The following is a 27,949-nucleotide window of genomic DNA, read 5'->3' as shown; positions in this document are numbered from 1 at the left end:
ACTTGACAAAAAATGAAAGACCACTTTGGTGTGCATCAATAGTGTCTTGTAAATCCTGCCCAAACCGAATTTGAAATGGTTGTATGATCAACAACCCAACAATTCTTTATCTTAGGGAAGGACTAAAAAAAACCGCCTTCTTTCATAAAATGATAACATAAGAAAGACTCCTCCCCACCTCAGAGTTTTGTAGGGAATCTGAGGCAAATTTTGATCAGTTACTTTTTTGCCAGTTGGTCCACTGATTTAAGAATTTTCAATCACCTGTCCACAAGGCCAGTTTGGATTGGAGACTTATTAGGTCTATGCCTCTATCTATTCTTTATGGACCACTTCCTTATATATTCATCAGAAAGAGGCAATATAAACTAAAACAAAGACATACAAAACAAGATTTTCTACATGTAGCCACGAATGACAGAAGCAAACCAAACAACGTAGTAAGAAAATTCATGGTAAAAATATCAAATGATAGACCTTCAAAACAATAGTCCTGGTTCTAATTATTTATCAAATGGTACACTTTTGAGTCACAAGGTATAATTAATAAATAAAAAGACCTAAGCTCAGCAATGTTATATAAAGACCCACTTACTTATAATCAGCAATGAGAATTCATAGAAATCAATTCAGCAACAGATTTGAAGGACAAATGGAGTTTGGGCAGAGGGGACTCAATGAGTACAGGTGTTGGTATGTCAGCCCTATGGAATGCTACCAAGCCAGCCTTCAAATGACATTGGTGGAAACTAATGGAAGCATTAAAGGATAAGAGCCCCACTCAATATCTAACATATCAAAACAGAAAGAGAGAAGAAGGGGGAAGATTGAGTTTATTTTTTTACTATAGCAAGGAGAGCTTTGTTGATCAGGCACATTCTCTCCTGAGCAGAAAAAATGTTCTGCTATTATATCAGGCTTTGGGGAAGGAAGCATGAGAGGCAGGGACTGGAGGACTTTGAGAGGCAAAAAGGTTACTCTCTGAGCCTGTTGATTTCTTGCCTTGCAAAAGCATGTTTGTTCACTGAAGCAAGCTGTTGATTGACTGAACAAGTTTAAAACCAGTTTTGATGACTTCTTGTTACCGTAATTATCTGTCTGTCTTTAAATTAGTGGGCACTTCTTTTATATGCTCAACCTTGACTGGTATTCCTACTTTAGTCTAGGTTTGGCCTCTACATGTTTTTTGAACTATGCTCCTTAAAAACTTTGTGACATTTATTGAAGAAGTTACTTGACTTTGCTAAGCTCCAGGCTCCTCATTTATAAGATGAGGCTAATGACACCCAACCTCTAGGATTATTCTGACGATTGAATGTTATGATTATGAACACTCTGTAAATCATAAAACATAAGAAAATATAAACACATTTGAAATCTTCTTAAAATTTAGTAACATGCCAAATTAATGTGTAAACTCTAAGGTGCTATATCATTATAAATATTTATGTTATCTTTTTAATATTTAGTATTTTTATTTTATATATATATATATATATATATATATATATATATATATATATAATTATATATAATTATTATGCCCTGCCCTTAAAGACTCAGCCCAAGAGTTTTTCCTTCAAGAAAATACTCTTGACTACTTACATCTTTATTGATTGTCCTATTTTCTGGATTTTTATATTTATATCTTTTTAAAAATATATTTATTTATTGTGGTGCTAGGAATTGAACCCAGGGCCTTGTGCATGCAAGGCAAGCATTCTACTAACTGAGCTATGTCCCCAGCCCCTGATATTTATATTCTTTACTACAAAAATTAAGCTTTGTAATTACTTTATCCTGATTTGTTCACTGTAATTTTTGGTTGCTGGTCTTATCTCCTCAATCAGAGTTAAAGTTGCTTAAGGTAAGAATCTTTCTTCATTAACATCAACATATATCAAGGCTGGGGAGCTCATGAGCCCAAGGTCTATTAGGAGCCCCACTTCAGTGTGAACCTATGAAAACACAGCTCACCAACTGGGAGATCTGCCTGTGCTCCTGATCCCAGGCTTTGTCTTAGAATTCTTTTCACCACAGAACTCCAGGCAGCAACTATAAGGCCAGTGGTATTACCTGAGATAAAAACCCTCTTGCTCTGGATCTACTTTAACCCTCTAATTTCCAGAAGAGGAAATTAAGGCCCAAAGAGAGCATGACTTGCTCATGGATTACAAGCCAGAATTTGAACCCCTGCTTCTTTTTTTTGTTCATCACTCTTTCCTTGCATTGTTAATGGGCCTGACAGGTGCCAAGATCATACCAGCATACATCAATGACTTTCTTTTTTTTTTTTGCATCTTAAATAAAACAATTGACATGCAAAAATGGTATATATTTATGAGACAACATTGTGTGTGTGTGTGTGTGTGTGTGTGTGTGTGGTATTGGGGATTGAATCTGATACCACTTTACCACTGAGCTACAACCCTAGCCTTTTTTTTTTTTTTTTAAGATAAAGTCTCACCAGGTTGCCCAGGATGGCCTTGAACTTGACAAGTCTGGCCTCAAATTTGCAATCCCCCTCAACTTCCTAGGTTGCTAGGATTATAGACGTATGCCACCATACCCAGCTGATATGGGTAAGCGTGTCCATCTCCTCAAACATTTATTGTTTCTTTGTGGTAATAATATTTAAAATCCTTTCTTGTAGTTTTTGAAATACGCAGTATATTACTATAAGTGATAGTCACCTGATTTCAATAGAACATCAGAACTTCTTTCTTCTATCCAACTCTAACTTAATACCCTTTGACCAACCTTTCCAAATCCCCCTCTCCTGCTTATCTTCCAAGTCTGGTAATCACTATTCTACTCTCAAATTTTATGAGATCAACTTTTTAAGTTCCATATACAAGTGAGAGCATATGGCACTTATCTTTCTGTGCTAGGCTTATTTCATTTAAAAGAATATCTTCCAGTTCTGTTCATGTTGTTACACATGGCAGGATTTCATTCTTCTTATGGCTGTATAGTATTCCATTGTATATATGTACCACATTTCTTTATCCATTCATTAGTTTATGCACACTTAGGTTAATTCCATATCTTGTCTATTGTGACTAGGGCTGTAGTAAACATGGGAGTGCAGATGTCTCTTTGACAGACTGATTTCCTTTCCTCTGGTTATATTCTCGGTAGTGGGACTGCTGGATTATATGTTGAGGAACTTCCATACTGTTTGCTGTAGTGGCTATACTAATTTACATTACCAACAGTGTGTAAGGGTTTCCTTTTCTTTACATCCTCACCAGCAGTTGTCTTTTGTCTTTTTGATAAAAGCCATTCTAACTGGAATGTGGTGATAACTCATTGCAGTTTTGATTTGCATTTCCCTGATGACAAGGATATTGAGCATTTCTTCATATACCTGTTGTGTAGTACTGTGCCTGGAACATAGTATTAAATACATTTTGGAACCTTTCTCATTTCTTGGTTTCCTCTGTTAGGATCCTCATCTATGGTACTACTTATTTATTTATTTATTTATTTTTAATTTTTATTGTTGGTTGTTCAAAACATTACATAGTTCTTGATATATCATATTTCACACTTTGATTCAAGTGGGTTATGAGCTCCCATTTTTACCCCGTATACAGATTGCAGAATCACATCAGTTACAGATCCATTGATTTACATATTGCCATACTAGTGTCTATTGTATTCTGCTGCCTTTCCTATCCTCTATGGTACTACTTTTTGTATCACTTACTTTGTTATCTCATATTATTTCTCATTCCTACAGTTACTACCCAGGTAATCCACTGATTATGTCATACCTCGCATAAGCTAATAATCATTTACCTCTGAAAATTCTTGCATTCTTTCACATATGGGCTTTTGGGGAACACCTCATATCTAAACCACAACATATTTACTGAGTTAATCCACATACTAGCTACTGTGTGGACTTTGAGTACTTATCTCTTTTCATCCTTCAAAAATCACATGTGGGGGGTTGGGGTTGTGGCTCAGAGGTAGAGCACTCACCTGGCACGTGTGAGGCTCTGGGTTCAATCTTCAGCAATACATAAAAATAAATAATAAGATAAAGGTATTGTGTTAATCTATAACTAAAAAAAATTGTAAAAAATCACATGTGGTAGGTAATATTAACCCTTTCTGCTAATGAAGAAATGGCATATACAAATGCTAAGAGCCACAGCCAAGTAATATGATGCATGGCATTTTTGGTTGAAAGGTGATACCAGCAAGCCATTGAGATGATATGATTATGTTAAGATTTGCATTCATATGGATATTGGACTCCTACTGTCCACCTCGGCCTGCTACGGGACTCCTGGAGAGTTCCCATTGGTTGGGGAAGTGCAGTAGGAGGGAATTCCGGAGGAGGAACTTCCTCTGGGGTTCCGGGGATCCGGGAGAACGCCGTGTGCGTCGATCAGCAATCTTCCTGGGAGCTTACGGGACATTGGCGGCAGTTTTAAAAAATAAAGTTTGTTCCTGCTTGAGTGACTTGTGATTTTGTGCCCAGCCAGACTGCAACAGTTGGTGGCCCGTGCGGGGAATGCCTGAAGCTTGGAGGTGAGTAAAATTGCTCGCCCCTGAGGGAAGGCAAGAGAATGGGTGACCATTTCAAAAAACAATGTGTTCTTGTTTTGATTTATTTTGTTTTTATTTCAAGCTGCCTATCCCTAGAATTTTCTCAGGCAAACTGGGAAAAATGGTTGGCTCAAGGTTTGAAGTTGTTCGGCCCTGAGAAAGAGAAAATTGATACAGCGATTTTTTGTTCCGTTTTTGTTTCATTCTCTTTCGGTTTTGTTTTATGCTATCTTATTGGGTTGCGTTACCTTTATAGTAGATTAGAAACTAGTAAAAAACAAACCAAAAGACTATTAAGTAAATTGTTAGAGGTCCAGACTATGGTAGAAAACATGTTAGGTCAAGCAAAAGAGAAGGTCTCTCGAGCTAGTCAGACAGAGGAAAATTTAAAAGAAGAAAGCTTAGAGGAAAAACAACCATCAGGGGGGGAATTACAACAGGAGGCTGCTACTAACTCCATTCTATCACCAGAGGGTGTAATTCAACCAACTGCTCCATCTACAGCTGAGCGGCCCTCAACTCCTGTAGTTGATGGACGGAATCCCGAAGCAGAACTTCAAAGATTAGCATGCCCTGTACTTGAGCAGGCAGGAGGGCAACGAATTCACCGTGCTTTAGATTTTAAAACAGTGAAGCAATTAAAGGAGGCTGTAACAACCTATGGTCCTCAAGCACCCTTTACCATAAGTATGGTCGAATCTATTACCAACTTGGACATGACACCAGCAGGTTGGGCTAACATGTGTCGATCTGTGCTAAATGGAGGACAATATTTGTTATGGAAGGTTGCCAATGAGGAATTTTGCACGGAGACAGCTAGGCGAAACGCAGCAGCCGGTTACCCTTAAAGAAATCTAGAAATGTTGTTAGGAAAAGGACATTATGAGGGTCAACGGCAACAAATTGAATATAATCCTGGTGTATACGCACAAATTGCTGTAGATGCAATTAGGGCATGGAAAACTTTACAGGGGTATGGAGATTTACAAGGACAATTATCTAAGGTAATACAAGGAACTAATGAACCTTACGCTGAATTTGTAGATAGGCTTATTCAAACAGCTTCTAGAATATTTGGGGATACAGAACAGGCAATGCCATTTATAAAACAACTGGCTTATGACCAAGCAAATCGTTGGTGCAGAGAGGTTATTAGACCATGGAGACATGAAGATTTAAACACATATATTAAATTATGTAGAGACATTAATGAACAAGGGCAAGCCTTGGCAGCAGTACAACAGGCTTTAGATGCCAGGCCAAAAACATGCTATAATTGTGATCAAACAGGACATTTTAAAAGGAGTTGCCCCATAGGAGGAGGGTTTAACAAAGCTAGGTATCAAAGGAATAGAATACCGGGTATTTGCCCACGATGCCGTAGAGGGAAACATTGGGCTAATGAATGCCGTTCTCAAACAACCATAGAGGGTACTCCATTACCAAGTGTTTACCCACGATATCATGGAGAAAGGCATCAGGCTCCATTGCCAAAAAACGGACTGGGGGGCCCAATGCTCCGGGGCCCAAAACCACAAATATACGGGGCAATGGAGGAACCCAGCAACACCATAAGGGTAGTGCCCAGGACACATTATCCATTAAATCCCTCATCAGACAAACTAGAGGGAGCGCAGGGTTGGACATCTGCGCCTCTGCCAGAGCAGTACTAACTCCAGAGATGGGAGTTCAAATCATTCCCACAGGAGTAAAAGGACCTCTTCCCCAAGGAACAGTAGGCTTATTATTGGGACGCAGTTCTTCTACACTAAAAGGACTTATGATAAGTCCTGGGGTAATTGATCCCGATTATGAAGGTGAAATAAAAATTATAGCTAGTTCTCCAAGAGGTATATCAGTAATTTCACCAGGAGATAGAATAGCACAGTTATTAATAATACCCAGCCTACATGATAAATTTTCCAGTCATACTGTAGAAAGAGGTTCCAGGGGATTAGGCTCCACAAGTGTAGATTGGGCTATGCTGTCTTTAAATTTAGATTCTCGCCCCATGCTAAAACTAAATATTCAAGGACATGAATTTAATGGGCTACTGGACACAGGTGCTGACCTTAGCATCATATCTCGTCAAGAATGGCCAAAACATTGGCCATTACAACAAGCCACTCAAACGCTTCGAGGCCTAGGAGTGGTGACTAATCCCCATAGAAGTGCAATGGTATTAGATTGGAAGGATCCTGAAGGATGTGAAGGAATTATACAGCCCTATGTATTGAATCATCTTCCTATAAATTTATGGGGACGAGATGTCCTAGATCAATTAGGTTTTACATTAACAAATAACATCAGTCCTAATGCGCCCACTACTAGGGCTAGACAAGGCTTTAGGAAAGAAAAAAGATTAAGAGAACGAGAACAAGGTATGACAGCACCAATTCAAATAGATCAAGAAATAAATAGGCATGGATTGGGTTTTCAGAAAGGGCCACTGAGACAATCAAAATTACTTGGAAATCAGAAAGACTAGTGTGGGTTCCTCAGTGGCCCCTGACTAAAGAAAAGATACAAGTAGCCCATGACCTGGTCAAACAACAATTAGCAGAGGGACATATACAACCTTCTGTATCTCCCCATAATACTCCCATTTTTGTCATTAAAAAGAAATCTGGTAAATGGAGATTATTGCAAGATTTAAGAGCCATTAATAATGAGATGGTTATTATGGGACCTGCTCAATCAGGGATTCCCCAATTGTCTGCTTTACCAAAAACCTGGTATGTTTTAGCTATAGATATTAAAGATTGTTTTTTTTTCAATTCCAATTTGTCCTGAGGATAGTCCACATTTTGCATTTACTATCCCTGCACTAAATCATGAAGGTCCTGATCAGAGATATGAATGGAAAGTACTCCCTCAAGGGATGGCTAATAGTCCAACTATGTGTCAAATTTATGTTAACAAAGCAATCCAGCCACTTAGAAATCAAAATCCTGAACTACAAATATTTCACTATATGGATGATGTGTTATTGGCACATAAAGATAAAAACACATTGCTAGAATGTTATGCCACACTTACAAATTTATTAAAAAATTATAATCTAGAGATATCAATAGATAAAGTACAATTAAATCTTCCAATTAATTATTTAGGAGTTCTATTATCCTCAACCATGGTCCGTCCACCAAAAATTCAAATATGAGTAGATCAACTCAAATCACTTAACGACTTTCAAAAGATATTGGGAGACATAAATTGGATAAGGCCTTATCTAGGCATACCAACAGGAGAGCTAGGACCTTTATTTGATATCGTAAAAGGTACATCAGATCCAAATTCACCCCTCATGTTAACGCCTGAAGCAAGAAAGGCATTAAAAATCATTGAAACATATATGGAAAATATGCATTTGGATAGAATTGATATAAGTTTGCCTTTATTATTTATTGTACTACCAACAAAAAATATTCCTACAGGAGTATTTTGGCAAGAAGGTCCATTATTGTGGATACATTTATCTTATTCTCCTAACACTATTCTTACTAGATATCCTGAGGCTGTATGACAATTAATACTCAAAGGAATAAAAGCAACAAAGGGAGTGTTTGGGATTTCTCCCAATAAAATTATTACTCCATATACTATGGATCAAATTGATGAGTTAGCTAATGAGTTAAATACTTGGGCAATAATCATGTGTAAATCTAATGTTTCATTTGATAATCACTTACCATCTAATCCTTTGTTGTCTTTTTGGTCTTCGCATCCTGTAGTTTTTCCAAAAATGACAAGAAAAACCCCTATCATGAATGCTCCAAATATATTCACTGATGGGTCAAATAATGGTACAGCAACAGTAGTTACCCCTGATCAAACTTTTACATTTTTAGTACCCAAACAATCAGCTCAAAAGGTAGAGCTTAATGCAGTATTACAAGCTTTTATGATGTTTAAAGATTCTGTATTTAATTTATTTTCTGATAGTCAGCATGTAGTTAATGCTATAGTATCCCTTGAAGACGCTGGTAGGATTTCCCCTTCTTCTACTGTTTTCTCTTTGTTTTCCCCTATACAATGTCTAATCTGGGACAGAAAAGATCCATTCTTTATAGGACATATCAGGGCACATACAGGATTGCCTGGAGCCCTTAGTTTGGGCAATGAGTTAGCAGATAAATCTACACATGACATATATATTTTCTCCACAATAGAAGAAGCTATAAATTTTCACAAAAGGTTCCATGTCAATGCTAATACTTTACAAAAGCGTTTTAACATAACTAAAGAACAAGCCAGACATATAATAAAGCAATGTCAGAATTGTGTGACATTTTTACCACAAGTTAATCTTGGAGTCAATCCTAGAGGACTGATACCTAACCATATTTGGCAGATGGACGTCACACACTTGCCAGAATTTGGAAAATTAAAATATTTGCAGGTTACAGTCGATACTTCTTCTGGATTTTTGATGGGCTCCCTTCATGCCGGAGAAAAAACTAAAGATGTTATAGCTCATTGCTTACAAAATTTTGCCACTGTGGGCGTTCCAAAACAGTTAAAAACTGATAATGGTCCTGGTTATGCTTCTACCTCTTTTAAACAATTTTGCTCATCATTTGGCATTACTCACATAACAGGAATTCCATACAATCCACAGGGACAAGGCATAGTTGAAAGAGCTCATCAAACTATTAAAATGTACTTATTAAAACAAAAGGAGGGAATTGGAAAGGGATATATAACCCCTAAAGATAAACTTAAAATAAACCTTTTTACTCTAAACTTTTAAAATTTGGATTCATCAGGGCTTAGTGCTGCGGAAAGACATTTGTATCCAAAAAATGTACAAAAGCCTAAGGTACTTTGGAAGGATATTCTAACAGGACAATGGAAAGGTCCTGACCCAGTGATTGTCTGGAGTCGGGGCTCTGTTTGTGTGTTTCCACAGGGAGAACAACAGCCAATTTGGATTCCAGAGAGATTAACCAAAACAATTTCTACAGACCAAAAGGAAGATGATTCGACTCAAATCCATAACAGCTGATATCCAGAACTCCAGCTTGGCTATTCTTACATCTGCGACAGTGATTAACCAGGATGCTTTTTTCAATATCTATTTTATTATTGCTTTTTCCCACATCATAAAGTTCTATTTTATTTTTGAGCTCATATAGTCCTAGGTTAATGTTTTTCTGATCAGTTTTATTTTTTGACTGTGGAGTTTTTAAACATTGCAATGGAGATTTCACCTATGTAAAGCTACAAGGCCTTTACTATTATGTGTTGTATGTTACATGTGCACACTTCTGTTTTGTGTTGTATGTCTGTATGTGCATATGTCCATATATCATATATGAGGAGCGCTCATAAATAAATGGATCTGGATTTTTTTTATTATTCACGTGATTTTAACGGTTTAATTTAAATTGGGTAAACAGCTGTTGAGGATTGTTTTAAAATGTGTACAAATAAGCAGGTTAACAGATCTGTTTGTTTACTTTCACCTTTCCTTTTCATTATATTTAATAATTCTGTTCAGGATAATGTAAATTGTTCAAAAAATTGTTTTCTTAGTGCCTGTTGGAATGTTACATAATTTTTTTCTTAGCATCATTGCCAGAATTCCTATCTTCATCCCAGTGCCGGTGAAGACAAAGATAAAACCAAACTACAGCTTCTTCGATAGTTATCACAACAAACTGTATAACCTGATGCATCAATGAATAATAACTCAACAAGTAAAGCTCAATCAATGAGTCAATTTATTTTGGGAGGAAATGGACATATTGATAGATTCCTCCACTTTGAACTACTTAACAGAACTTGCCTGGACTATGTATCACTTGTATGCATTGTGATCTATCTGTTGATGCAGCGAATTATGGTAGTGCTGGCGTATCTTTGCTGATGTGTCACTAGTGATGCAATTTTTCCTAAGGAGCCGTCAATTGACTTGGTGTTGTGGCATTTCTGTATCCTCCTCCCTTCTACTAGTGATGGTCTAATTTTGGGGGCCATCAGAGGTGAGGCAAAGAACCTCACCCCCCCACCGGCACCAAGGCCAAATTTGGGGGCCAACAGAGGTGAGGCAAAGAACCTCACCCCCCCACTGGTGCATAGGCCTATCCACAAGAATGGCTATATGCTGGACCGGTAGTCAGTGATGGGTATGATCCAATTGCAGTGGTATCAACCTAAGACAGGAGGCTGACGCCTAGAGGTCAGTTCATCCCATGATGGGTAAGAACCATATGTTGAATTGGACAAACCTAACAGGCATGGTCCCTAGCCACATTGCTTGTTGCTTAATTAAACAGAAGGGGGGAGATGCTAAGAGCCACAGCCAAGTAATATGATGCATGGCATTTTTGGTTGAAAAGTGATGCCAGCAAGCCATTGAGATGATATGATTATGTTAAGATTTGCATTCATATGGATATTGGACTCCTGCTGTCCACCTCGGCCTGCTATGGGACTCCTGGAGAGTTCCCATTGGTTGGGTAGTGCGGTAGGAGGGAATTTCGGAGGAGGAACTTCCTCTGGGGTTCCGGGGATCCGGGAGAACGCCGTGTGCGTCGATCGGCAATCTTCCCGGGAGCTTACGGGGCATTGGCGGCAGTTTCAAAAAATAAAGTTTGTTCCTGCTTGAGTGGCTCGTGATTTTGTGCCCAGCCTGACTGCGGCATACAAAGGCCAATTGATATTATCAAGAAGCACAGATACTAAATGAGAGCTAAGACCTGGAACCAAAATCCTACTGTAGAGTTGCTATAGAGCACCCAGCGATCCAATCCCAAATTTGTCAATGGAGTGGTGCCTTTGACTAGACACTGTTAGAAACTGGATCTGCAGCAGTGTTCTATCTCTGATGTCACTAGATATCTCATATTTCTTCTCTACCAGCTGCAGGGTGATACCAAAAGGAAAGGAGGGATTGTCAGCTCCTTGACAGAGGGGATCTCTATTAACCTACCTAGAAGAAAAGCAAGTGCATCTCTGAGTCCCATCTCCATTCAGACTTTTCTCTAATGGTAGAATTGGTATCTCCTTCATTAACTCTCACAAAATTTGATCTTGGTCTATAATAGACCAAGGCTGAGAAACATATTAAATGAAAAGAAACATATTAACTCTTACTGAACTCTAAAACTATTAAATCAGCACTGAATATTCCAGGATTTTTAAATGATCCCAGATATTTGATGGATATCTTATACCAAAACAAAAATGATTATATTACTTTCATATTCTGTCCAAGTGTGGCTTTTGTCTAATTTTTATTACCGCTTTTTAACTGTGAAAATATAGTAGTCAAATTTTTTAAGGGGACCATTTTATACATGGTTGTAACAATACACAGTAACAAAAAATGAAAATTTAAGTATGTTTCCTTCAAAGGGAAAAAAGTGCAAGTACTGGTGAGGATGTTGGGCAACCAGAACTCTTATATGTTCTTGGAAAAGGAAAATGACGCACCCACTTTGGGAAAGAGTTTGCCATTTTCATTAAAAGTTAAATATATACCTGCCCTGAGATCATGCAGCTATTCCACTCTAGGTATTTTCCTAAGAGAAATGAAGTTATACACCCACACAACATCTTGTACATGAATATTCATAATAGCTTTCTTATAATAAGTTATAATTTATAATCATTCTGAACTGGAAACAATCAAACTATCTATCAATAGGTGAATGGATATTGATTCTGGAAGATAGATTCTAGAATGGAGTCAGCTTCCCTTATTTAAGCTAGAATGAGCTCTAATAGGTAAACAGCTCAGAAGTCACTCCCATTCTTATAATAATAAAAAAATGAAAGAAACTAAAAATCAATGACTTTTCTTGGGTCCGTCAGAGATTTGAGGCAACAGGAAAAAGCACACCCTGCAATCTGGAGAGACAGACAAACTAGTATAAATAATGAAGTTAAGATCAGCTTTGGTTGCAGCAAAAGCTGCCGAGACTTTGACTGAGAGGAAGCTTTTTAACTGTCCATTTTGACAAATTGCTGGAGGCTGAATAAGGATGAATGTGAGAATCTCCTGAAATCTACAGTCTTGGGGCTAGGTAGGGGTTTGTAGGTGACATACATTTATGAGTTTTATCTCCAGAAACCTCAGCAGGTTCTCAAGAGGGAGAGGTAAGAAAAAAAAATCTAAATAGTAGCTATTTTGAAATACTTCCAGAGAAGCATTCTCCATAACAAAACCTACTCTACAGAAGAAAAGGGCTTTACCAGAGCCTTATGACTTGGTGGAAGGGCAATGACCCAACTCCACCCCTCTTACCTTCCCATTTCACTCAAGGAGGGAACAACCAAGAAACATGTGTGAAGATCGAAGCCCAGGGACAAATTCCACTAAAAGGCTGAGATTTAATCATAAAATTATACGTGGCTTCTCCTCCCCAAAACACACATCCCAGGGCTGCAATATGAGAGAGCTATGAGTTAAATATTCTAAGTGTTCTTAAGGAAATACAAAGACAACAGAGGAGATAAAAACGATACTGAAGTAAACTGAAAGTTCAAACCCCTACAGTTACAGTAAACCGTAACTACAGCATAACTCCTTCAGATGAATGCAAATCCTCATGTTAAATATCTAGTAATTCAGTTCATTTTATCTAGTACATTCATCTATCTTCCAATAAAAAAATACGAGACATACTAAAAGACAAGGGGGAAAACCTTGTAAAAGGACAAAGCAAGCATCAGAACTAAACTTGGATATGACATGGATTTTGAAATGATCAGATAAGGCATTTAAACTGACTCTGTTTTATGTGTAAAGGGAGATAATGGGAAAAGTAGACAACATTCGGAGGTGGGGGGAGGAGGGTAAACAAAAACAGATGTAAACTTTTAAAATGTCAAAAGGAAATGTTAGAAATTTATGACCCTGCAACAGAAACGAAGGAAGGCTTCGAAGGCTTCCTGAAGCAGTGGAACATGATTAAGGAACAATCGATCAGTTTGAAAATATGTCCATAGACAATATCCAAAAGGAAATGCCAAGGGAAAAAGTGATGAAGAAAATGCCAGAACAGCCAGGCACCATGGCTCACGTCTATAATCCCAGTGGCTACGGAGGCTGAGGCAGGAAGATTGAGAATTCAAAGCCAGTCTCAGCAAAAGCGAGGTGCTAAGCAACTCAGTGAGACACTGTCTCTAAATAAAATACAAAATAGGGCTGAGGATATGGCTCAGTGGTCAAGTGCCCCTGAGTTCAATCCCTCAGTACAAAAAAAAAAAAAAAAAAAAAAAGCAGGGGGGCCAGAACAGAATATCTAAGAACTGTGTGATAATTTCAAAGGTGTGGCATATGAGTAACAGGAATAGTAAAAAAGAATGGAGAAAGTGAAGTATTTGATGTAAAAATGGAAAAGTTTTCCAAAATGAGTTACAGGCACCAACCATGAGATAAATGAAATGAATGACAATAGTTTAAGGGATCAGAGGGATGAATTGGGAATACTCTTTTATAATACCCCTGCAATATGCATTGTGAAAGTTGTTAGAATCAAAATGAAGTTACTTTTATTAAGTCCTAATAAATGCAAGCAAGCAAAGAAACACACAAACAAATAATTGGAGCAGAGAGGTTACAAAGGAGGGGATCCCATGCATGTATGACTGATAACAAGAACTATCACAAAACACTGCCAGAAAAATAACCTTGCACAACGGCCACCATGCCCTTACACAAGAAATAATATAGAGATGACATCTACCTGAGAACTCTTTGTTTAGTCTTGGACTGCTGCTACCCTTGTTATTGATTCTTGTAGACAAAGATTATTGTTTCCAAATATCTTATGTGATTCTCATTTTGCCTTTTAAAACTTCCCTTTGCCTCAACCTCCTTGGATATGTCCATAGTTTACTATGGCATGTGTCTTCCCATTAGAATGCTCTGCTGTCCCCAAATAAATATTATTCTTTGGTGAATCTTTCTGTGATTGTTATTTTAGGTCAACACCATGAAGCAATATAGTGTTATCTGAAAGTGGATTTAGGCCTGGTGTGGTGGCACGCACCTGTAATCCCAGCGGCTCAGGAGGTGGATGCAGGAAGATCTCGAGTTCAAAGCTAGCCTCAGCAAAAGCAAGGCACTAAGCAACTCAGTGAGACTCTGTCTCTAAATAAAATACAAAATAGGGCTGGGGATATGGTTCAGTGGTTGAGTGTTCCTGAGTTCAATTGTACAAAAAAAAAAAAAAGTGGATTTAGATTAAGTAAATTCATATGCAAATACTAAGGTAACTACTAGAGAAAATGTAAAAAGAAATATAATTGAAATATATGCTAAAAGAGAAGGTCAAAAAGAATTATACAAAATGCTCAATTAAAACCAGAAAATGCAAAAACAAAGAGAAAAAGGAAAAAAAAAAGAAATAAATAAAAAATGCAAGGAAAAGAAAACAGTTACAAACAGGTTAATGATGGGCAAAAGCATAGATACATCTCAAAACAGTAATACTGAATGAAAGAAGCCAGACTTCTCAAAAGGAATAATACTTTATTTTTCCATTTATATAAAATTTTTAAAAATGCAAACTAATCTATAATTATAGAGAAAAATCAGTAATTTACCAGGGACAGGAGAGAGGAGGAGATGTGGTGTAGGAGAGAAGGTTACTAGGGAGCATGGAGAAACTCTTAGGAGTGAAGGATATGTTCATTGTCTTTTTTTAAAATTGATTTTATTATTTTTTAAAATATATGATAACAGTGGAATGCATTACAACCCTTATTATATAGAACACAATTTTTCATAACTCTGTATATAAAGTATGTTCACGTCAATTTATGCCATTATACATGTACTTTTTTGGCAATACAATTCTTAATGCACATATATAACACAATTTTTCATATCTCTGTTTATATATAAGGTATGTTGACACCCAGTTCAAATCTTCGTACATGTACTGTCTTGATTGAAATGATGGCTTTATGGAAGAATATGCTTACCAAAACTCATCAAATTGTGTGCTTTAAATAAGTGCAACTTATTTTCAATTCTACTTCAAAAAACAGTTTTTAAAGAAATGGGCTTACATGGGGAAGAGGCCGTGAGATGTGGAAAATGCAGTGAACACTGAAGTTGAAGAGGTTTGCAATTAAATTCATGGTTCATTTACCGTGTGATCTAAGGCAAGTTTTTCTGAATCTAAGTGTACTCTGTAAAATGGACATTGCATCAGTTAGGATTGTGTTCATGTATATCTGAACACAAGTAAAGGATGCATTTATCTCACTGACATGAATTTGGGGTACAGGCTGTCCAGAGCTGGCACAGAGGATATTACTGAGGAATCAAAATCCCTCTCCTTCCTTCCTAATGACTGACATTTCTCCAGCAACTTGTATCTTCCAGCAGGCAATAGATGGCTCCTAAACAACCAATATTTATTTCTTAACAGGTTGGGAGACTGGAAAGTCCAAATTCAAGGTCCTGGTAGATCCAGTGTCTGGTGAGGGCCCAGTGCCTCCCAGTCAGTGCTCTTCTCACTGTAAGGTCACGTATTGGAGGGTGTGGAAGGCTGACATAGCATGTGACCAGCGTTTGCTTCCTCTCATGGTTGGCTGGGGCACTGTCCCGTCACCCTGTGATCTGGTTGCTTTTAAGTAACCGAAGACATTAGCCCCGATCTTGAGAGTAGAGAAAATTCAAATGTGTCTTCATGCATGGGCATGCCTTCCTACATACCCATGGGTTGAGCTACACTTACCTGATCCTTTGTGATATAACCCCTTGCCCTGTTCGGGATAGAATGTTCCATGGAAACGCCCTTTGTGTGTCCCCTTCTCTTACTGTGCCCTTGGGTATGGCCTTCCTAGATGTCAGTCAACCTGCAGACAACAGACATCATGAAGCTAGACTCAGCCCCTTGAAACCTAACCCCTTGCCTCATTTGAATGGCTTCTCCTCAATAAAAGGGGTCAGCATGGGCTCACTCTCTCTCTCTCTCTTCAGACCCTTAAAGTCAGAGGAGTGGTCACAGCACCTCCAAAGACAAGGTATTTCTGTCTCTTGTGTGGTTATTTCATACAGCCCAGTTCCCCTGGAGTGACCCCTGAGTGTTTTAGTCATGTGCAACGGGATAAGTGGAGTCCCTGGGTGGGCAGGGTTGAGTGTATAAGTCGCCAGGAACTCGAAAAGATGGGGTGAGGGATCCCTCAGGGTATCTTTCACAGGGTGCTAATTCTTTTTGCAAGAGCTCTGCCTAATTACCTCCCAAAGGCCCACCTCCCAATATCATCATCTTAGGACTGAATTTTGACATGTAAGTTTGGGGGTGGACACATTTAGTCCATTTTATTCCATCCCCACACCCTCAAATTCCTGTCTTTCTCACATGCAAAGTACAACCATTCAATTCCAATAGAACGCAAATCTTCATTTGCTTCTACATCAACTCAGAAGTCCCCTGTTCAAAGTATAAGCAACTTGTATATTTCAATAGAAAGAGGAAGAGGTTGAAAAGACATCATCAGCAAACTTCTTGGGTGTTGACTGCTTGGACTGGGGGTTGAAGGAGCCAAGCTACAACATCTGTCCCAGGTACAATGATATTAACTAGCTAGATGGTAGTTAAGAAGCTATAAAGGAGATTCTTGATCTTAATTCTACAGTGCAAGAATTAAAATCAAGAATCAATAAATGGGATGGATTCAAACTAAAAAGCTTCTTCTCAGCAAAAGAAACAATCAGTGAGAAATTAGAGATTCTATTAATTGGGAAAAAATTCTCACCACACACATGTCAGATAGAGCACTAATCTCTAGTATATATAAAGAACTCAAAAATCTTAACACCAATAAAACAAAAGACCCATTCAATAAATGGGCCAAGGAACTGAACAGACACTTCTCAGAAGATATACAATCATTCAACAACATATGAAAAAATGTTCAACACCTCTAGAAATTAGAGAAATGCAAATCAAAACTACTCTAAGATTTCATCTCACTCCAGTCAGAATGGCAGCTATCAAGAATACAAACAACAATAAGTGTTGGCGAGAATATGGGGGAAAAGGCACACTCATAAATTGCTGGTGGGACTGCAGATTGGTGCAGCCAATATGGAAAGCAGTATGGAAATCCTTGGGAAACTTGGAATAGAACCACCATTTGACCCAGCTATCCCTCTCCTCCATTTATAACCAAAGGACTTAAAAACAGCATACTACAGAGACATAGCCATATCAATGTTTATAGCAGCACAATTCACAATAGCTAAATTGTGGAACCAACCAAGATGTCCTTTAGTAGATGAATGAATAAAGAAAATGTGGTATGTGTGTGTGTGTGTGTGTGTATATATATATATATATATATATATATATATATACACACACAATTGAATATTATTCAACATTAAAAGAGAATAAAATCATGGTATTTGCAGGTAAATTGATAGAGCTGGAGAATATAATGTTAAGTGAAGTAAGCCAATTCCAAAAAACCAAATGCTGAATAATTTCTCTGATTTAAGGATGCTGATCTATAATATGCTGCAGTGGGGGGCGGTGGAATGGGAGGATTAAATGAACTCTAGATAGGGCAAAGGGGAAAAGTGGAGGGAGCGGAAGGGAGGAGGCATATGGATAGGGGAGACAGTAGAATGCGATGGTCATCATTACCCTAAGTACCTGTATGAAGACATGAAGGATGTGACTCCACCTTATGTACAATTAGAGATATGAAAAGTTGTACTCTATGTAATATGAATTTTAATGCATTCGGTTGTTTTATATATATATATAACAAATTAAAAATAAAATAAAACCTGGGAACAAGTATTTGGTACATGTGCAATAAGCATAATGGGCAAGACACAGGAATCTGTCAATCATTCCTTGCTTAGTGTGAACTACTCCTGGACAAAGGACTCAGAGTGCATATAAACTCAGACCCCTTCTGAGTCTGGGGGCAGATGTCTTTGTTGTGTCCACATTGTACCCTTATAGCTTATTGTTTGCTAATAAAATCTCTTAACTGCTTAAAAAAAAAGAAGCTATAAAGAATAAAAGTTTGCTATCAAACCCATAAAATTCAAATGAAAAAAGAAAAGAAAATATTATAATGTTATTTGCCCACTAACGCCTCAGAAGGATAATAAAGACATTGCTATGCTCATGTACTGTTAGAGTCTGTAAACAAGTCAAAATAACACCTGGCATTTTGCCAGGGGAATGTTAGAGTTCCTAAACAAGTCTGGATGGTGCCTGGCAAAACGCCAGAGGGAGTGGTTTGAGAAGTAACAAAAGCGAGCCATTAAGTGTGGAGATTCCTGATTGGTTGACTGATGTATCTAGTTTATGCTAATTAGATAAGCTGTGTGGAATGTATAAATACTGCTCCTGTCCTGCAATAAAGGCTCCCACTCCTGCTGTATCAATCTACACAAGTTGTTCTTCACACCCCGGTTATTTTGCTGCAGCCGGACTGCGGCAGATGGTGGCCCATACGGGGAGCCCCGGGACACTCGGGGGTAAGTGACGAAAAAAAGCTGCCCGTCCATAGATAGGACGGGGGCAATCTGCTCGTCCCTAGGCAGATAGGGCGAGAGGAAAAATGGCCATTTCGAGAAAATGGAGAAGATTGATACAGTATGTTTGTGTCTTGTTTTGTCTTGAAATGTTGTATTGTCTTTGTGACGAAAATATGGAAGGGGTGAAAAGTAAATTACTAAGGGAAGAAGGCACCCCAATGGAACCAAGAATAGTTAGGGCATGTGTTGATAAGAGCCCAGGAACTCTAGACAGAAAGAAAAAGAAAGTTCAGAAGAAGAAAGATTATCAGGAAAAAAGTTGCAGCAAAAGGCTATTACTAAATACTTTTCGTTACCAGAGGGTGTGTGAAGCGGAGAGGCGGCTGCCGAGTGTGCAAGCCGGTCACAGTGCAGCAAGGATTTTCCAAGAGGCGGTGGCGACTGGCCCTTCCCCGCCTCCTGGCCGGGGAGCTGGCTCTTCCACTGCCGCGAGCCCAAATCTAGACCTGACCTGGAGGCACAGTCTCGCAGGCTCTTGCTCCCTGTGCCCAGTAGCAGTTTGAGTCTGGGACACTCCCCAGGGCCATCTGGGGCTGCTCAGGCGCTACAGCCAGCAAAAGACGCTACTGGTGTCCCTGATGTTTGGTCATTTTCAATGCCAATAACTAAGCTACAATGGTTCTCCCACACCTGGAAGCTAATGAATAATAAGCACTATTAAGGCTTATTTCAAATGTAAAAAACCTTGAGATAATGTACTAAATTGTTCAGAAGGTTGTTTTCTTAGCACCTGCTGGAATACTACAGGATTTTCTTTAACATCATTGCCAGAGTTCCTGCCTTCGTCCCAGTGCCGGTGAGGACAAAGGTGGAAAAATTTCCAGTGTTGCTGAGAACCGGACTGAGATTTCAGCTGAGAAATGGACGAGACTTCGGATCAAGCTAGCTGCCTGCAGAACTTACCTGGACTGTGATTTAAGCTAGCTGCCTATAGAACTTACATGGACTGTGATTTAAGCTAGCTCCCTGCAGAACTTACCTGGACTGTGATTTACCTGGACTGTGAATTAATCTATTGAGACACTGCTTTACCTGGACTGAGACAACAAACTGTAATCTATAACAAATTGTAACTCAGTATCTTTGCAAATGGTGTCATTGCTGATATAATTTTTCCAAGGGCTTCTTGCATGGAGCCAACAAGTGGCTTGGTATTGTGGCATTTTGTATCCTCCCTTTCTGTTTGTAGCAGGTTATTTACGGTGTTTCTGTAAAAACCACTATGGTAGTTATTTAAATTAAACAAAAGGGGGAAATGTTAGAGTCTGTAAACAAGTCAAAATAACACCTGGCATTTTGCCAGGGAAATGTTAGAGTTCGTAAACAAGTCTGGATGGTGCCTGGAAAAATGCCAGAGGGAGTGGTTTGAGAAGTAACAAAAGCGAGCCATTAAGTGTGGAGATTCCTGATTGGTTGACTGATGTATCTAGTTTATGCTAATTAGATAAGCTGTGTGGAATGTATAAATACTGCTCCTGTCCTGTAATAAATGGCTCCCTCTCCTGCTGTATCAACATACACAAGTTGTTCGTCACCCCCCGGTTATTTTGCTGCAGCTGGACTGTGGCAATGTACAAAATGACAAAAACTGGGTTTATGAACACCGGAGGATGCCTTGGGTTTATATCTGTTTTTTATCTGTTGAACTCACAAGTATGGAGGCAGAAGAGCATCTAATATACCAAGGCCAAAACCCACAACAGGGAGTACTTTCCATTAGTGCTAAGTTACTAGAAGCCTTCCTAGGAAAACACTTATCAGGTGACCCTGGGAGGACCCTGGATCAGCACACTGGATTGAAATATAACAGCAAAATGTAAATGAACCTGGAGAAGAGGCTTAGTGTGCAATCTTCATGCAGGCATGTCTTCCCTCCCAGTCTAAGGTGCCCCCTCACCCTAGCTACATTTTTTTTTCATTTTATTTCTGAAAAATTACTCAGTTGCTTATTGTCTGCTTTCTCTTTTGCCTTCAAAACTTAATACCAAAAGAGCAGGGATATTTATATCTAGAATCTTGAATCTCAAGCAGTGTTGGTTCACAATGCATGTTGTAAAGGAAGCTTTTGAATGGCTTTTTATCCACTTATTTTTCTTGTGCTAAAGCAAGATCATAGGGATCACATAGTATCCACTTTTTGCTTTGTTTACCAAATATCTTTAACCAAAAATAGTATCTTGTGGTGAATGTTTGTGAAATTGTCCACATAAGAAAATTAGGTCCAAAGAAATATTCTTCTAGGAATGTTTCAGTCACACTGAAACTAATATTTTATGTGTAGAATGTGTTGTCTTTGTGAAACCAAGTGACAACGCAGTGATTTTATTTTATGTTTTTTACTTAACTAATGCTATTTCAATTGACATATCCCCTAGTTGTTATGTAGGGGTTTTCTTTAAATATATTCTGACATTTAAACTACAAAGAGGCAAGATTATGCCATATCATTTGTGGAGATATGGGTACTAAAGCCTAATGAGAAACAAGAGAACTCTTAAAACAGTCTTCAGGAACCAACATGCCATTGGCACACATTCCCAGCTTTATTATAATAGTTGGTCCTCCCTATCTGTGGGTTTCACATTCAGCCCACTGTGATTGAAAGTACTTTTTAAAAATTATGTCTGTGCTAAACAGGTACATACGTTTTTCCTCACCACTATTACCTAAACATTACAATATAGTAACTATTTATACATCATTTACAATTTGTTAAGTATTATAAGATCTACAGACGACAATGTATTTGGGGTGAACTTAAGCATCTATGGATTTTGGTGTCTGTGGGCTTCTGGAACAAATGCCCTGGGTATAGTAGGAAAGTTTTTCTCTTATTTTTTAAAATCTGTTTTTCCACACCTTCTCTTCTCAGTTGAGATGCTCTAAGGCCATAGAGCCACTGACAAAATTCGTGAGGGTTCCACTAGAGGGCAGCAAGTGTAAACCAAATTTGCCCCCAGAAAGGTTGGTGTTCTTATAAAACATTGGTGTTATAAATAAGATTTCTTAAATAAAAACAATTCAAATTAATTCACTTATGGAAAAAATTATCCACAAATGCTTCTCTTTTCTTGGAAGTCGTGGTCCATATCCAATGATTTTAAAAACAATGAGACTAGAATTGGTTCTGGTTCCAGCTCTTTTAGTTATTGTGTGACTTGGGGCAAAATAAAAAATATGCCATCTTGATATACTTTTATTATATATTTGCACAAAATTATTCTTAACGCTATTTTCAACTCTGAAATTCCATGATTTTATGATCTATTATTCTACTTCAATCTTTTAAAAATATTTTGGATTGGACAATTTGACCTGACATAACTTGGCATTAATGGCGATTCGGTTTGGAAATCACCACTATTGTTTTATGGAAATTTTAGATTCATGAAATGTGTTGATTCACCTACTTGGAGAAATCTGCTTCATAAAATGACATATATATGTATCATCTAGTGACAATAGTGATTGTACCATTTTCTAGAATAATGGTTTGCTATTTAAATAATCAATTCAATCTTTTAAAAAAAATTAACAAAAAGATAAAGAGAACCCCACAACTTACACATAGATAAATGGTTTTAGAGCATGATATATGTGATCTCAGTATTAGTTACCCTATCCAAATTCTAAAGTCATGAAGAAAATTATACATTTAAAAAATAACTATTGGCCTAAAGGTCAAGTAAATAGTGGCTTTGAGTAGGTAAAAGAGCACAAATTAGATGTGAACTACTAGGATGTCATCACTCATTTGGCCAATGACTGCAAGCTTCTGGATGTGATTGAGTTTGATAGAGTCAATGAATTCACAGTTATACATGATGGTTCAATAATCATCTTGTAAATAACTATCACCATAATTCACCTTTGGTTTATACTTGAGTTGTGATTGAAACTGAGGATCTTTTTAGCATTTTTCATGAGCACTGGTGGTTAAAACTGTTAATAAATTTGACAAAAACAGAAACCATTTCTGAATCCAGAATGATAATGTAGTGATAGTTAACACCACACCACATATTTTAATGTTTTCAACTCTCATTTAGAATACATTTTCCTCTTATATGCATCAGAGAGGAATAAATATGCTTGATGAATATGAAGTATGAAGAATAAAGCATCCTTTAAAACATAGTAAATCTATTATTATCAGAAGCCAGAGGTAGAACACTGTTATACATCCACTCCAGACTGTTTGTTCTGGCAGATTAGTTCAGCTGGTGCCAGCCAGTAAGAGAGGCACCAGTTTTTGTGGTTATGAGTCCAATTCTCTAAAGCCTCAGGCATAGCAGCCCATCTCAGTGCTTAATGTTTAATGCATGAGTTAATTCATGACCCATTTCAACTAATTTACTTTTCCAGAAGAGGATGAGGAATGTGAGGAGACACCAACCTCAGAGTCAACAATCTTAGAGAGGTTGCTGAATCCCCTCTTTAACGAGATCAGCACTTTAGATACTATGGTGTTACTTATATGAGAGTAATGGGTGAGATACTGAAAGTCTAACTTCAAACCCTGACTCTGTTCTTCATTCTATGCCTTAATATCCTCATCTGTAAAACTGGGATAGCAGTACCTACTATTTAGAGTTTTTTTTTCTTCAGGAATTAAGTAAGTTAATGCTTGTAAAACTATTATGATTATTACTTAAACTTAGAATATTAAAATGGTTTCATTTTCTCCAGTAAGCTGGGTAGTTAAGTGTATCAGATTGGTGTTCCAGGTAATTCACTGTTAACCATGGAAACACCATTTTATCTTTCTTGGCCTCATTTTCATATCCAGAGTTTTAAACAGTGCTTTAGAACTGTTTAGTAAATTTGCTCATTTCACTACATCCATAAGATGGTCTCAATGGATGTAGTGCAATGAACAAATTTTAAAATGAGAAAAACCTAACACTGCACTTCCCAACAGAAGTGTGTGATATTTAGGAGATGCAATTGGGCTATATCATTGGGAAAGTGAAGAACATCATTCCATTTGGTGAAAAGAATTATCAAGACATCAAACTACACCAAAAAAAAAAAAACTTCCTTTACTGTGAAAGTCAATCCAATATCATCTCTGACAATAGTGGACTGAAACGAAGGCCTAATTAGAAAAACAGATACACATTTATTTTGTACAAAGCTGCTGTCAGTGTCCAAGAGTCCCCAGCATGACAAACTAGCACGAGGGAGGGGCTCAGAAGAGCAGGAGGGAGCCCAGCAGCAGCTCGCCCTGGCCAAGCAAGCGGCTCCGCTGCAGGCCGCGGCCCTTGTTCTCCGCCTTGACGCGCACTGTCAGGCGGCGCACCTGGTCTTCCGTGAGCCCTTCAAAGCAGAAGTCCTGGTCTATGGAGAACTTGCGGCTCCGTCGCAGCACCGAGCTGCTCTGCTTGAGCGTGGCGCCCAGCGGCTGCAGGATTAGGCTGATGCGGCAACCAACCGCACGTGGCTCGGGGGTACCTCCCGCCAGGCCCTCGGCACGCAGCAGCCTGATGCGGAGGCGCCCACTATCCAGGCAGTACTCGGCTGCCAGGCGCAGGACACAGCCAGCGCAGTCCAGAGCTACATTGCCCTCGGCCTCTAGGAGCTTGGGCCGTGGGCCCGTAGCCGGCGACTGGCACACGGGGGCCAGAGCTGTGGACTGAGAGGTGGCGCCGCCCTCCTCGTCTTCGTTCCGGTTGGACACTGAGCGGGCGCGAGCCAAGCCGGAACTCCTCCGAACCTGTAACGCACGGCTCAGCAGCATGTTGGGTGCTCGCAGGAGGCGGCGACCGCAGGGCCTCGGGCAGATAGCGTCTCGGGGCGGACAAGGACAGACAGGTGCCGCGGCGGGAGCTGCGTTCTGGGCTCGCAGGAGCAAGCCGGGGACGTCTCTTCCTTCGTCGCGGCCGTAGGTGTGCACCCGGGGTCGGGGCACTGGCTGGGCGGCGGGCTGCCGCTGGAGCTCCGCGGCTCCGAGATCCCCGAGAAAGAGCGACTCCTTGCGGCGCGTGTGCGGGCTCTCCAGTAGCGTGCAGAAGCCGTAGGCGGTGAGCGCGCGGGGCAAGTGAGGCAGCGAGAGCGCGGCCTGTGAGCGCGGGTCCCAGTCCGTGAGGCCAGCGCCCTCGTCAATCGCTGTATCTTCACCCCAAGAATTCCGGAGTGTAGCCAAGGCCAGGTTGGGCGCAAGTCGCGGTGGGATGCAGAACTCCGGGATACGGTCGGGAGTGAGCACGTTGGCACACGCGGTGGGCGAGCGGGCCCTGGAACGCCGGGCCCTACTCAGGAGAAGCCCCTCCCTGCTGCGCAGTAGCCTCTCCAGACACCACATCTGGTGGCAGGTGCCTATCCCCTTGACCCGGTGCTAGAGATAACCTGCAACGCACAAATGCACGTCAATTGACAGCGAGCCCCGCAGAGTGCCGCAATTTCTGTCGCGGTTTTTCTACTTCAGGGTGTTTTGCCCAGCCTATCGCCACACAAGACAAATTGCATCTCTCTCCCTAATGCAAACTATTTTTCAGTGATTGATTGAAAAACAATCATTTTCCCTGTCCCATCTCAAATCCGTTGTCAAATACACTTAAGGAGTTTGTTGCTTTATTCTTCCTCTGCTCTTGCCTAACGCAAGACAGAAATTCTCAAAAATGTTAGCTTCTAACTTTGGTCGCTCCGTCCTCGGTGCCAAGAGGTGCTTTGCTCTGTACATTCGTTTCCTGAATCCTTAAGGAACTATTGCACTCCAATCATCAGCTATAATTAATATAGTTTTTATCCCCTTCAGGAAACTGTAGTCTGTTCTCCTCTTTTAAAAGCCCAAATCCTCAGGAAACCGCTTCCCCGCCCCCGAGTGGAATTAAGCACGCCGCTGGGTCCCCCTCATGTACCTGGAGTTCAGGGTCAGATGGTTCCTGCAAGGTTCTGCCTGGGGCACCCACTCGGAGAGTCAGGTAGCCTCAGAGAAATTCAAAGCTCCCGCGGCGGAGTTCAGCACCCGTGTTCAAGGACAGCTGGTCTGAGCCTTTATACCCGCGGTGGAGCGAAGCTGCCTGGTAACCTGATGCCAGGCTCTTCCGTCCCTCTGCCACGTGGCTTGGATTTGCTAAGCATATTCTGGAGTCAGTTCTTTCTTCTGCTTGGGGTGACGGTATTCTCGGCAACCCTGAACAAGTTCGTTTTCTCACGATGCTCAAAAGGATTAAGTCTTGACTATATCGCAGAATTATTGTGAGGCTCAATGGACAAAATGAACGTGAATGCATAGAAGCTCCCTACACCCACTTTTCAAAAGAAGACCAACGTGGGGTTTGTCTTACTCTTACCTAATACCCTTTTCCAAATCCAACCATCCCGTTGCCCAGGTTTCGAAGTTCTTTATTTGTTTTCCGATTTTAAGTTCTGGTTTTAGATGATCTTTGTTGATTTTAAATCACTCTGATTTTAGGGGGAAGATATGGAAACATTCCATATCTTGACCTGGGTGGGGTTACAGGGGTGTATCCTTGTGTAATCTTCTAGTGTATACTTGAGATTAGACACTTTACTGTATAATATAATACTTCAATTTTGAAAAACCAAAACCTATTTCTTAAACCATGTGTGTTGATCTTGGATTAGAAAAATATACTGCCAAATATATGGACCATTGGAATCATCCTTTAACTTGTGCCTATTCTGTAAGAGAGCAGATAGCTTGGGCTGAAAGAGATCTGAGGCACTTTGTTTAGGGTCTGGCTGTATAATATTTCTAAGATACTGCCTTGCAAATTTTTTCTCAAAATAGTATTGTATGAAGTAAACTGAATTCATGCAAAGGGGACTTAGGGTAGGGCATGTGTATTTTGTTTCCAGCACATACAAGCACTGTACTAGATAATTTACATAGTTTCTAGAATTGTCATAGAAACCCTGTAACTTCTGATCATCCTTGTTTTATAGATGAAAAACTGAGTTTCAGAGATGAAATAATTTGTCTATGGTCACAAAGTGGTGGGAGATGGAAGAAATAAATAATACCTACTAATGGATAGTAAATGCATTATTTTGGAGGTTAAATTCATACAATAATAAAAAATACTATGCACCATGCCAGGAACATGACAAACTGCTAAATGCATAAAAGCAGAGATTATTAATGATGAAGACAGCGGGAACATTGTATAGTGGCCAAGAAAATTGGGTCTGAAACCATATCTGATTTTGATTCCAGAATGATAGGTCACTATGAGTGGGTTACTTAACCTAAGCTCAAGCGTCAAACATTTACCTGTAGCCTTGTCACAAACATGAAATAATGCATATGAAGGGTTTGACATAAAGCCTGTCCTTCACAATGTCAGATATACTTATTATTGTAGAAAAAAATGTTCATTAGTTCATTCATTCATTAAAAGCAGTATTTATTGAATGCACCCTGGGTTCTAGCCACCAAACTGGGCAGGTGGATCCAGGCTGCACCAGATCATATCAGTTATGTACATTCATCAGAAGAGGAGTGAAATGATGAAGATAAAATACTTGAATTCCAAATAGCTAAGGCAGATATGAGAAGAGACTATTGAACATTATATATTTAATCTGGGAGGCAAAATTGGAAGGTCCCTGGGTTTTTCATGCCATTGGCTAACTACTTCTTTGTCTTGATATCACTTCTATTCCTGGTCAAAATTCTTGGGTCAGGGAAAAATCCGTGGGAGATTTATCAAATTATATGCTTCAAGGCCATGTGTATGTGTTCTGACTCAACTTTCCTCAAGAGACAAAATACTGTTAGTTCTGTAAGAGCACAGTGTCTTTGATTAAAATGATGAACACAAATCATAGTTCACCGTCTGAGTTGGATAAATTGTTAATCAAGTTCATAATCTGTTTGAGTCCAAGTTA

The 27,949-nt window shown here is 39.3% G+C and overlaps 1 protein-coding gene across 1 annotated transcript; it reads right to left on the bottom strand.

The window, feature by feature from the left end:
- Nucleotides 1–24,214: 24,214 nt before the first annotated feature.
- On the bottom strand, nucleotides 24,215–25,974 carry C2cd4a (C2 calcium dependent domain containing 4A). The gene is made up of 2 exons (XM_027923589.2): nucleotides 25,954–25,974; nucleotides 24,215–25,441 (listed from the first exon to the last, which is right to left on the bottom strand). Exon 2 carries the CDS (start codon nucleotides 25,395–25,397, stop codon nucleotides 24,285–24,287), a length of 1,113 nt encoding a protein of 370 aa, XP_027779390.2. The 5' UTR covers nucleotides 25,398–25,441; nucleotides 25,954–25,974; the 3' UTR covers nucleotides 24,215–24,284.
- Nucleotides 25,975–27,949: the final 1,975 nt, after the last annotated feature.

Source organism: Marmota flaviventris, chromosome 2, assembly GCF_047511675.1.
Source record: "Marmota flaviventris isolate mMarFla1 chromosome 2, mMarFla1.hap1, whole genome shotgun sequence".
NCBI classification, from domain to species: domain Eukaryota; kingdom Metazoa; phylum Chordata; class Mammalia; order Rodentia; family Sciuridae; genus Marmota; species Marmota flaviventris.
Note: the sequence above shows the minus strand (reverse complement) of the source record. Positions and strands in the feature narration are given on the sequence as shown.

Bases quoted from the DNA above. Each gene is read 5' to 3' on its own strand.
- C2cd4a (XM_027923589.2), bottom strand. From the start codon at position 25,397: ATGTGGTGTCTGGAGAGGCTACTGCGCAGCAGGGAGGGGCTTCTCCTG.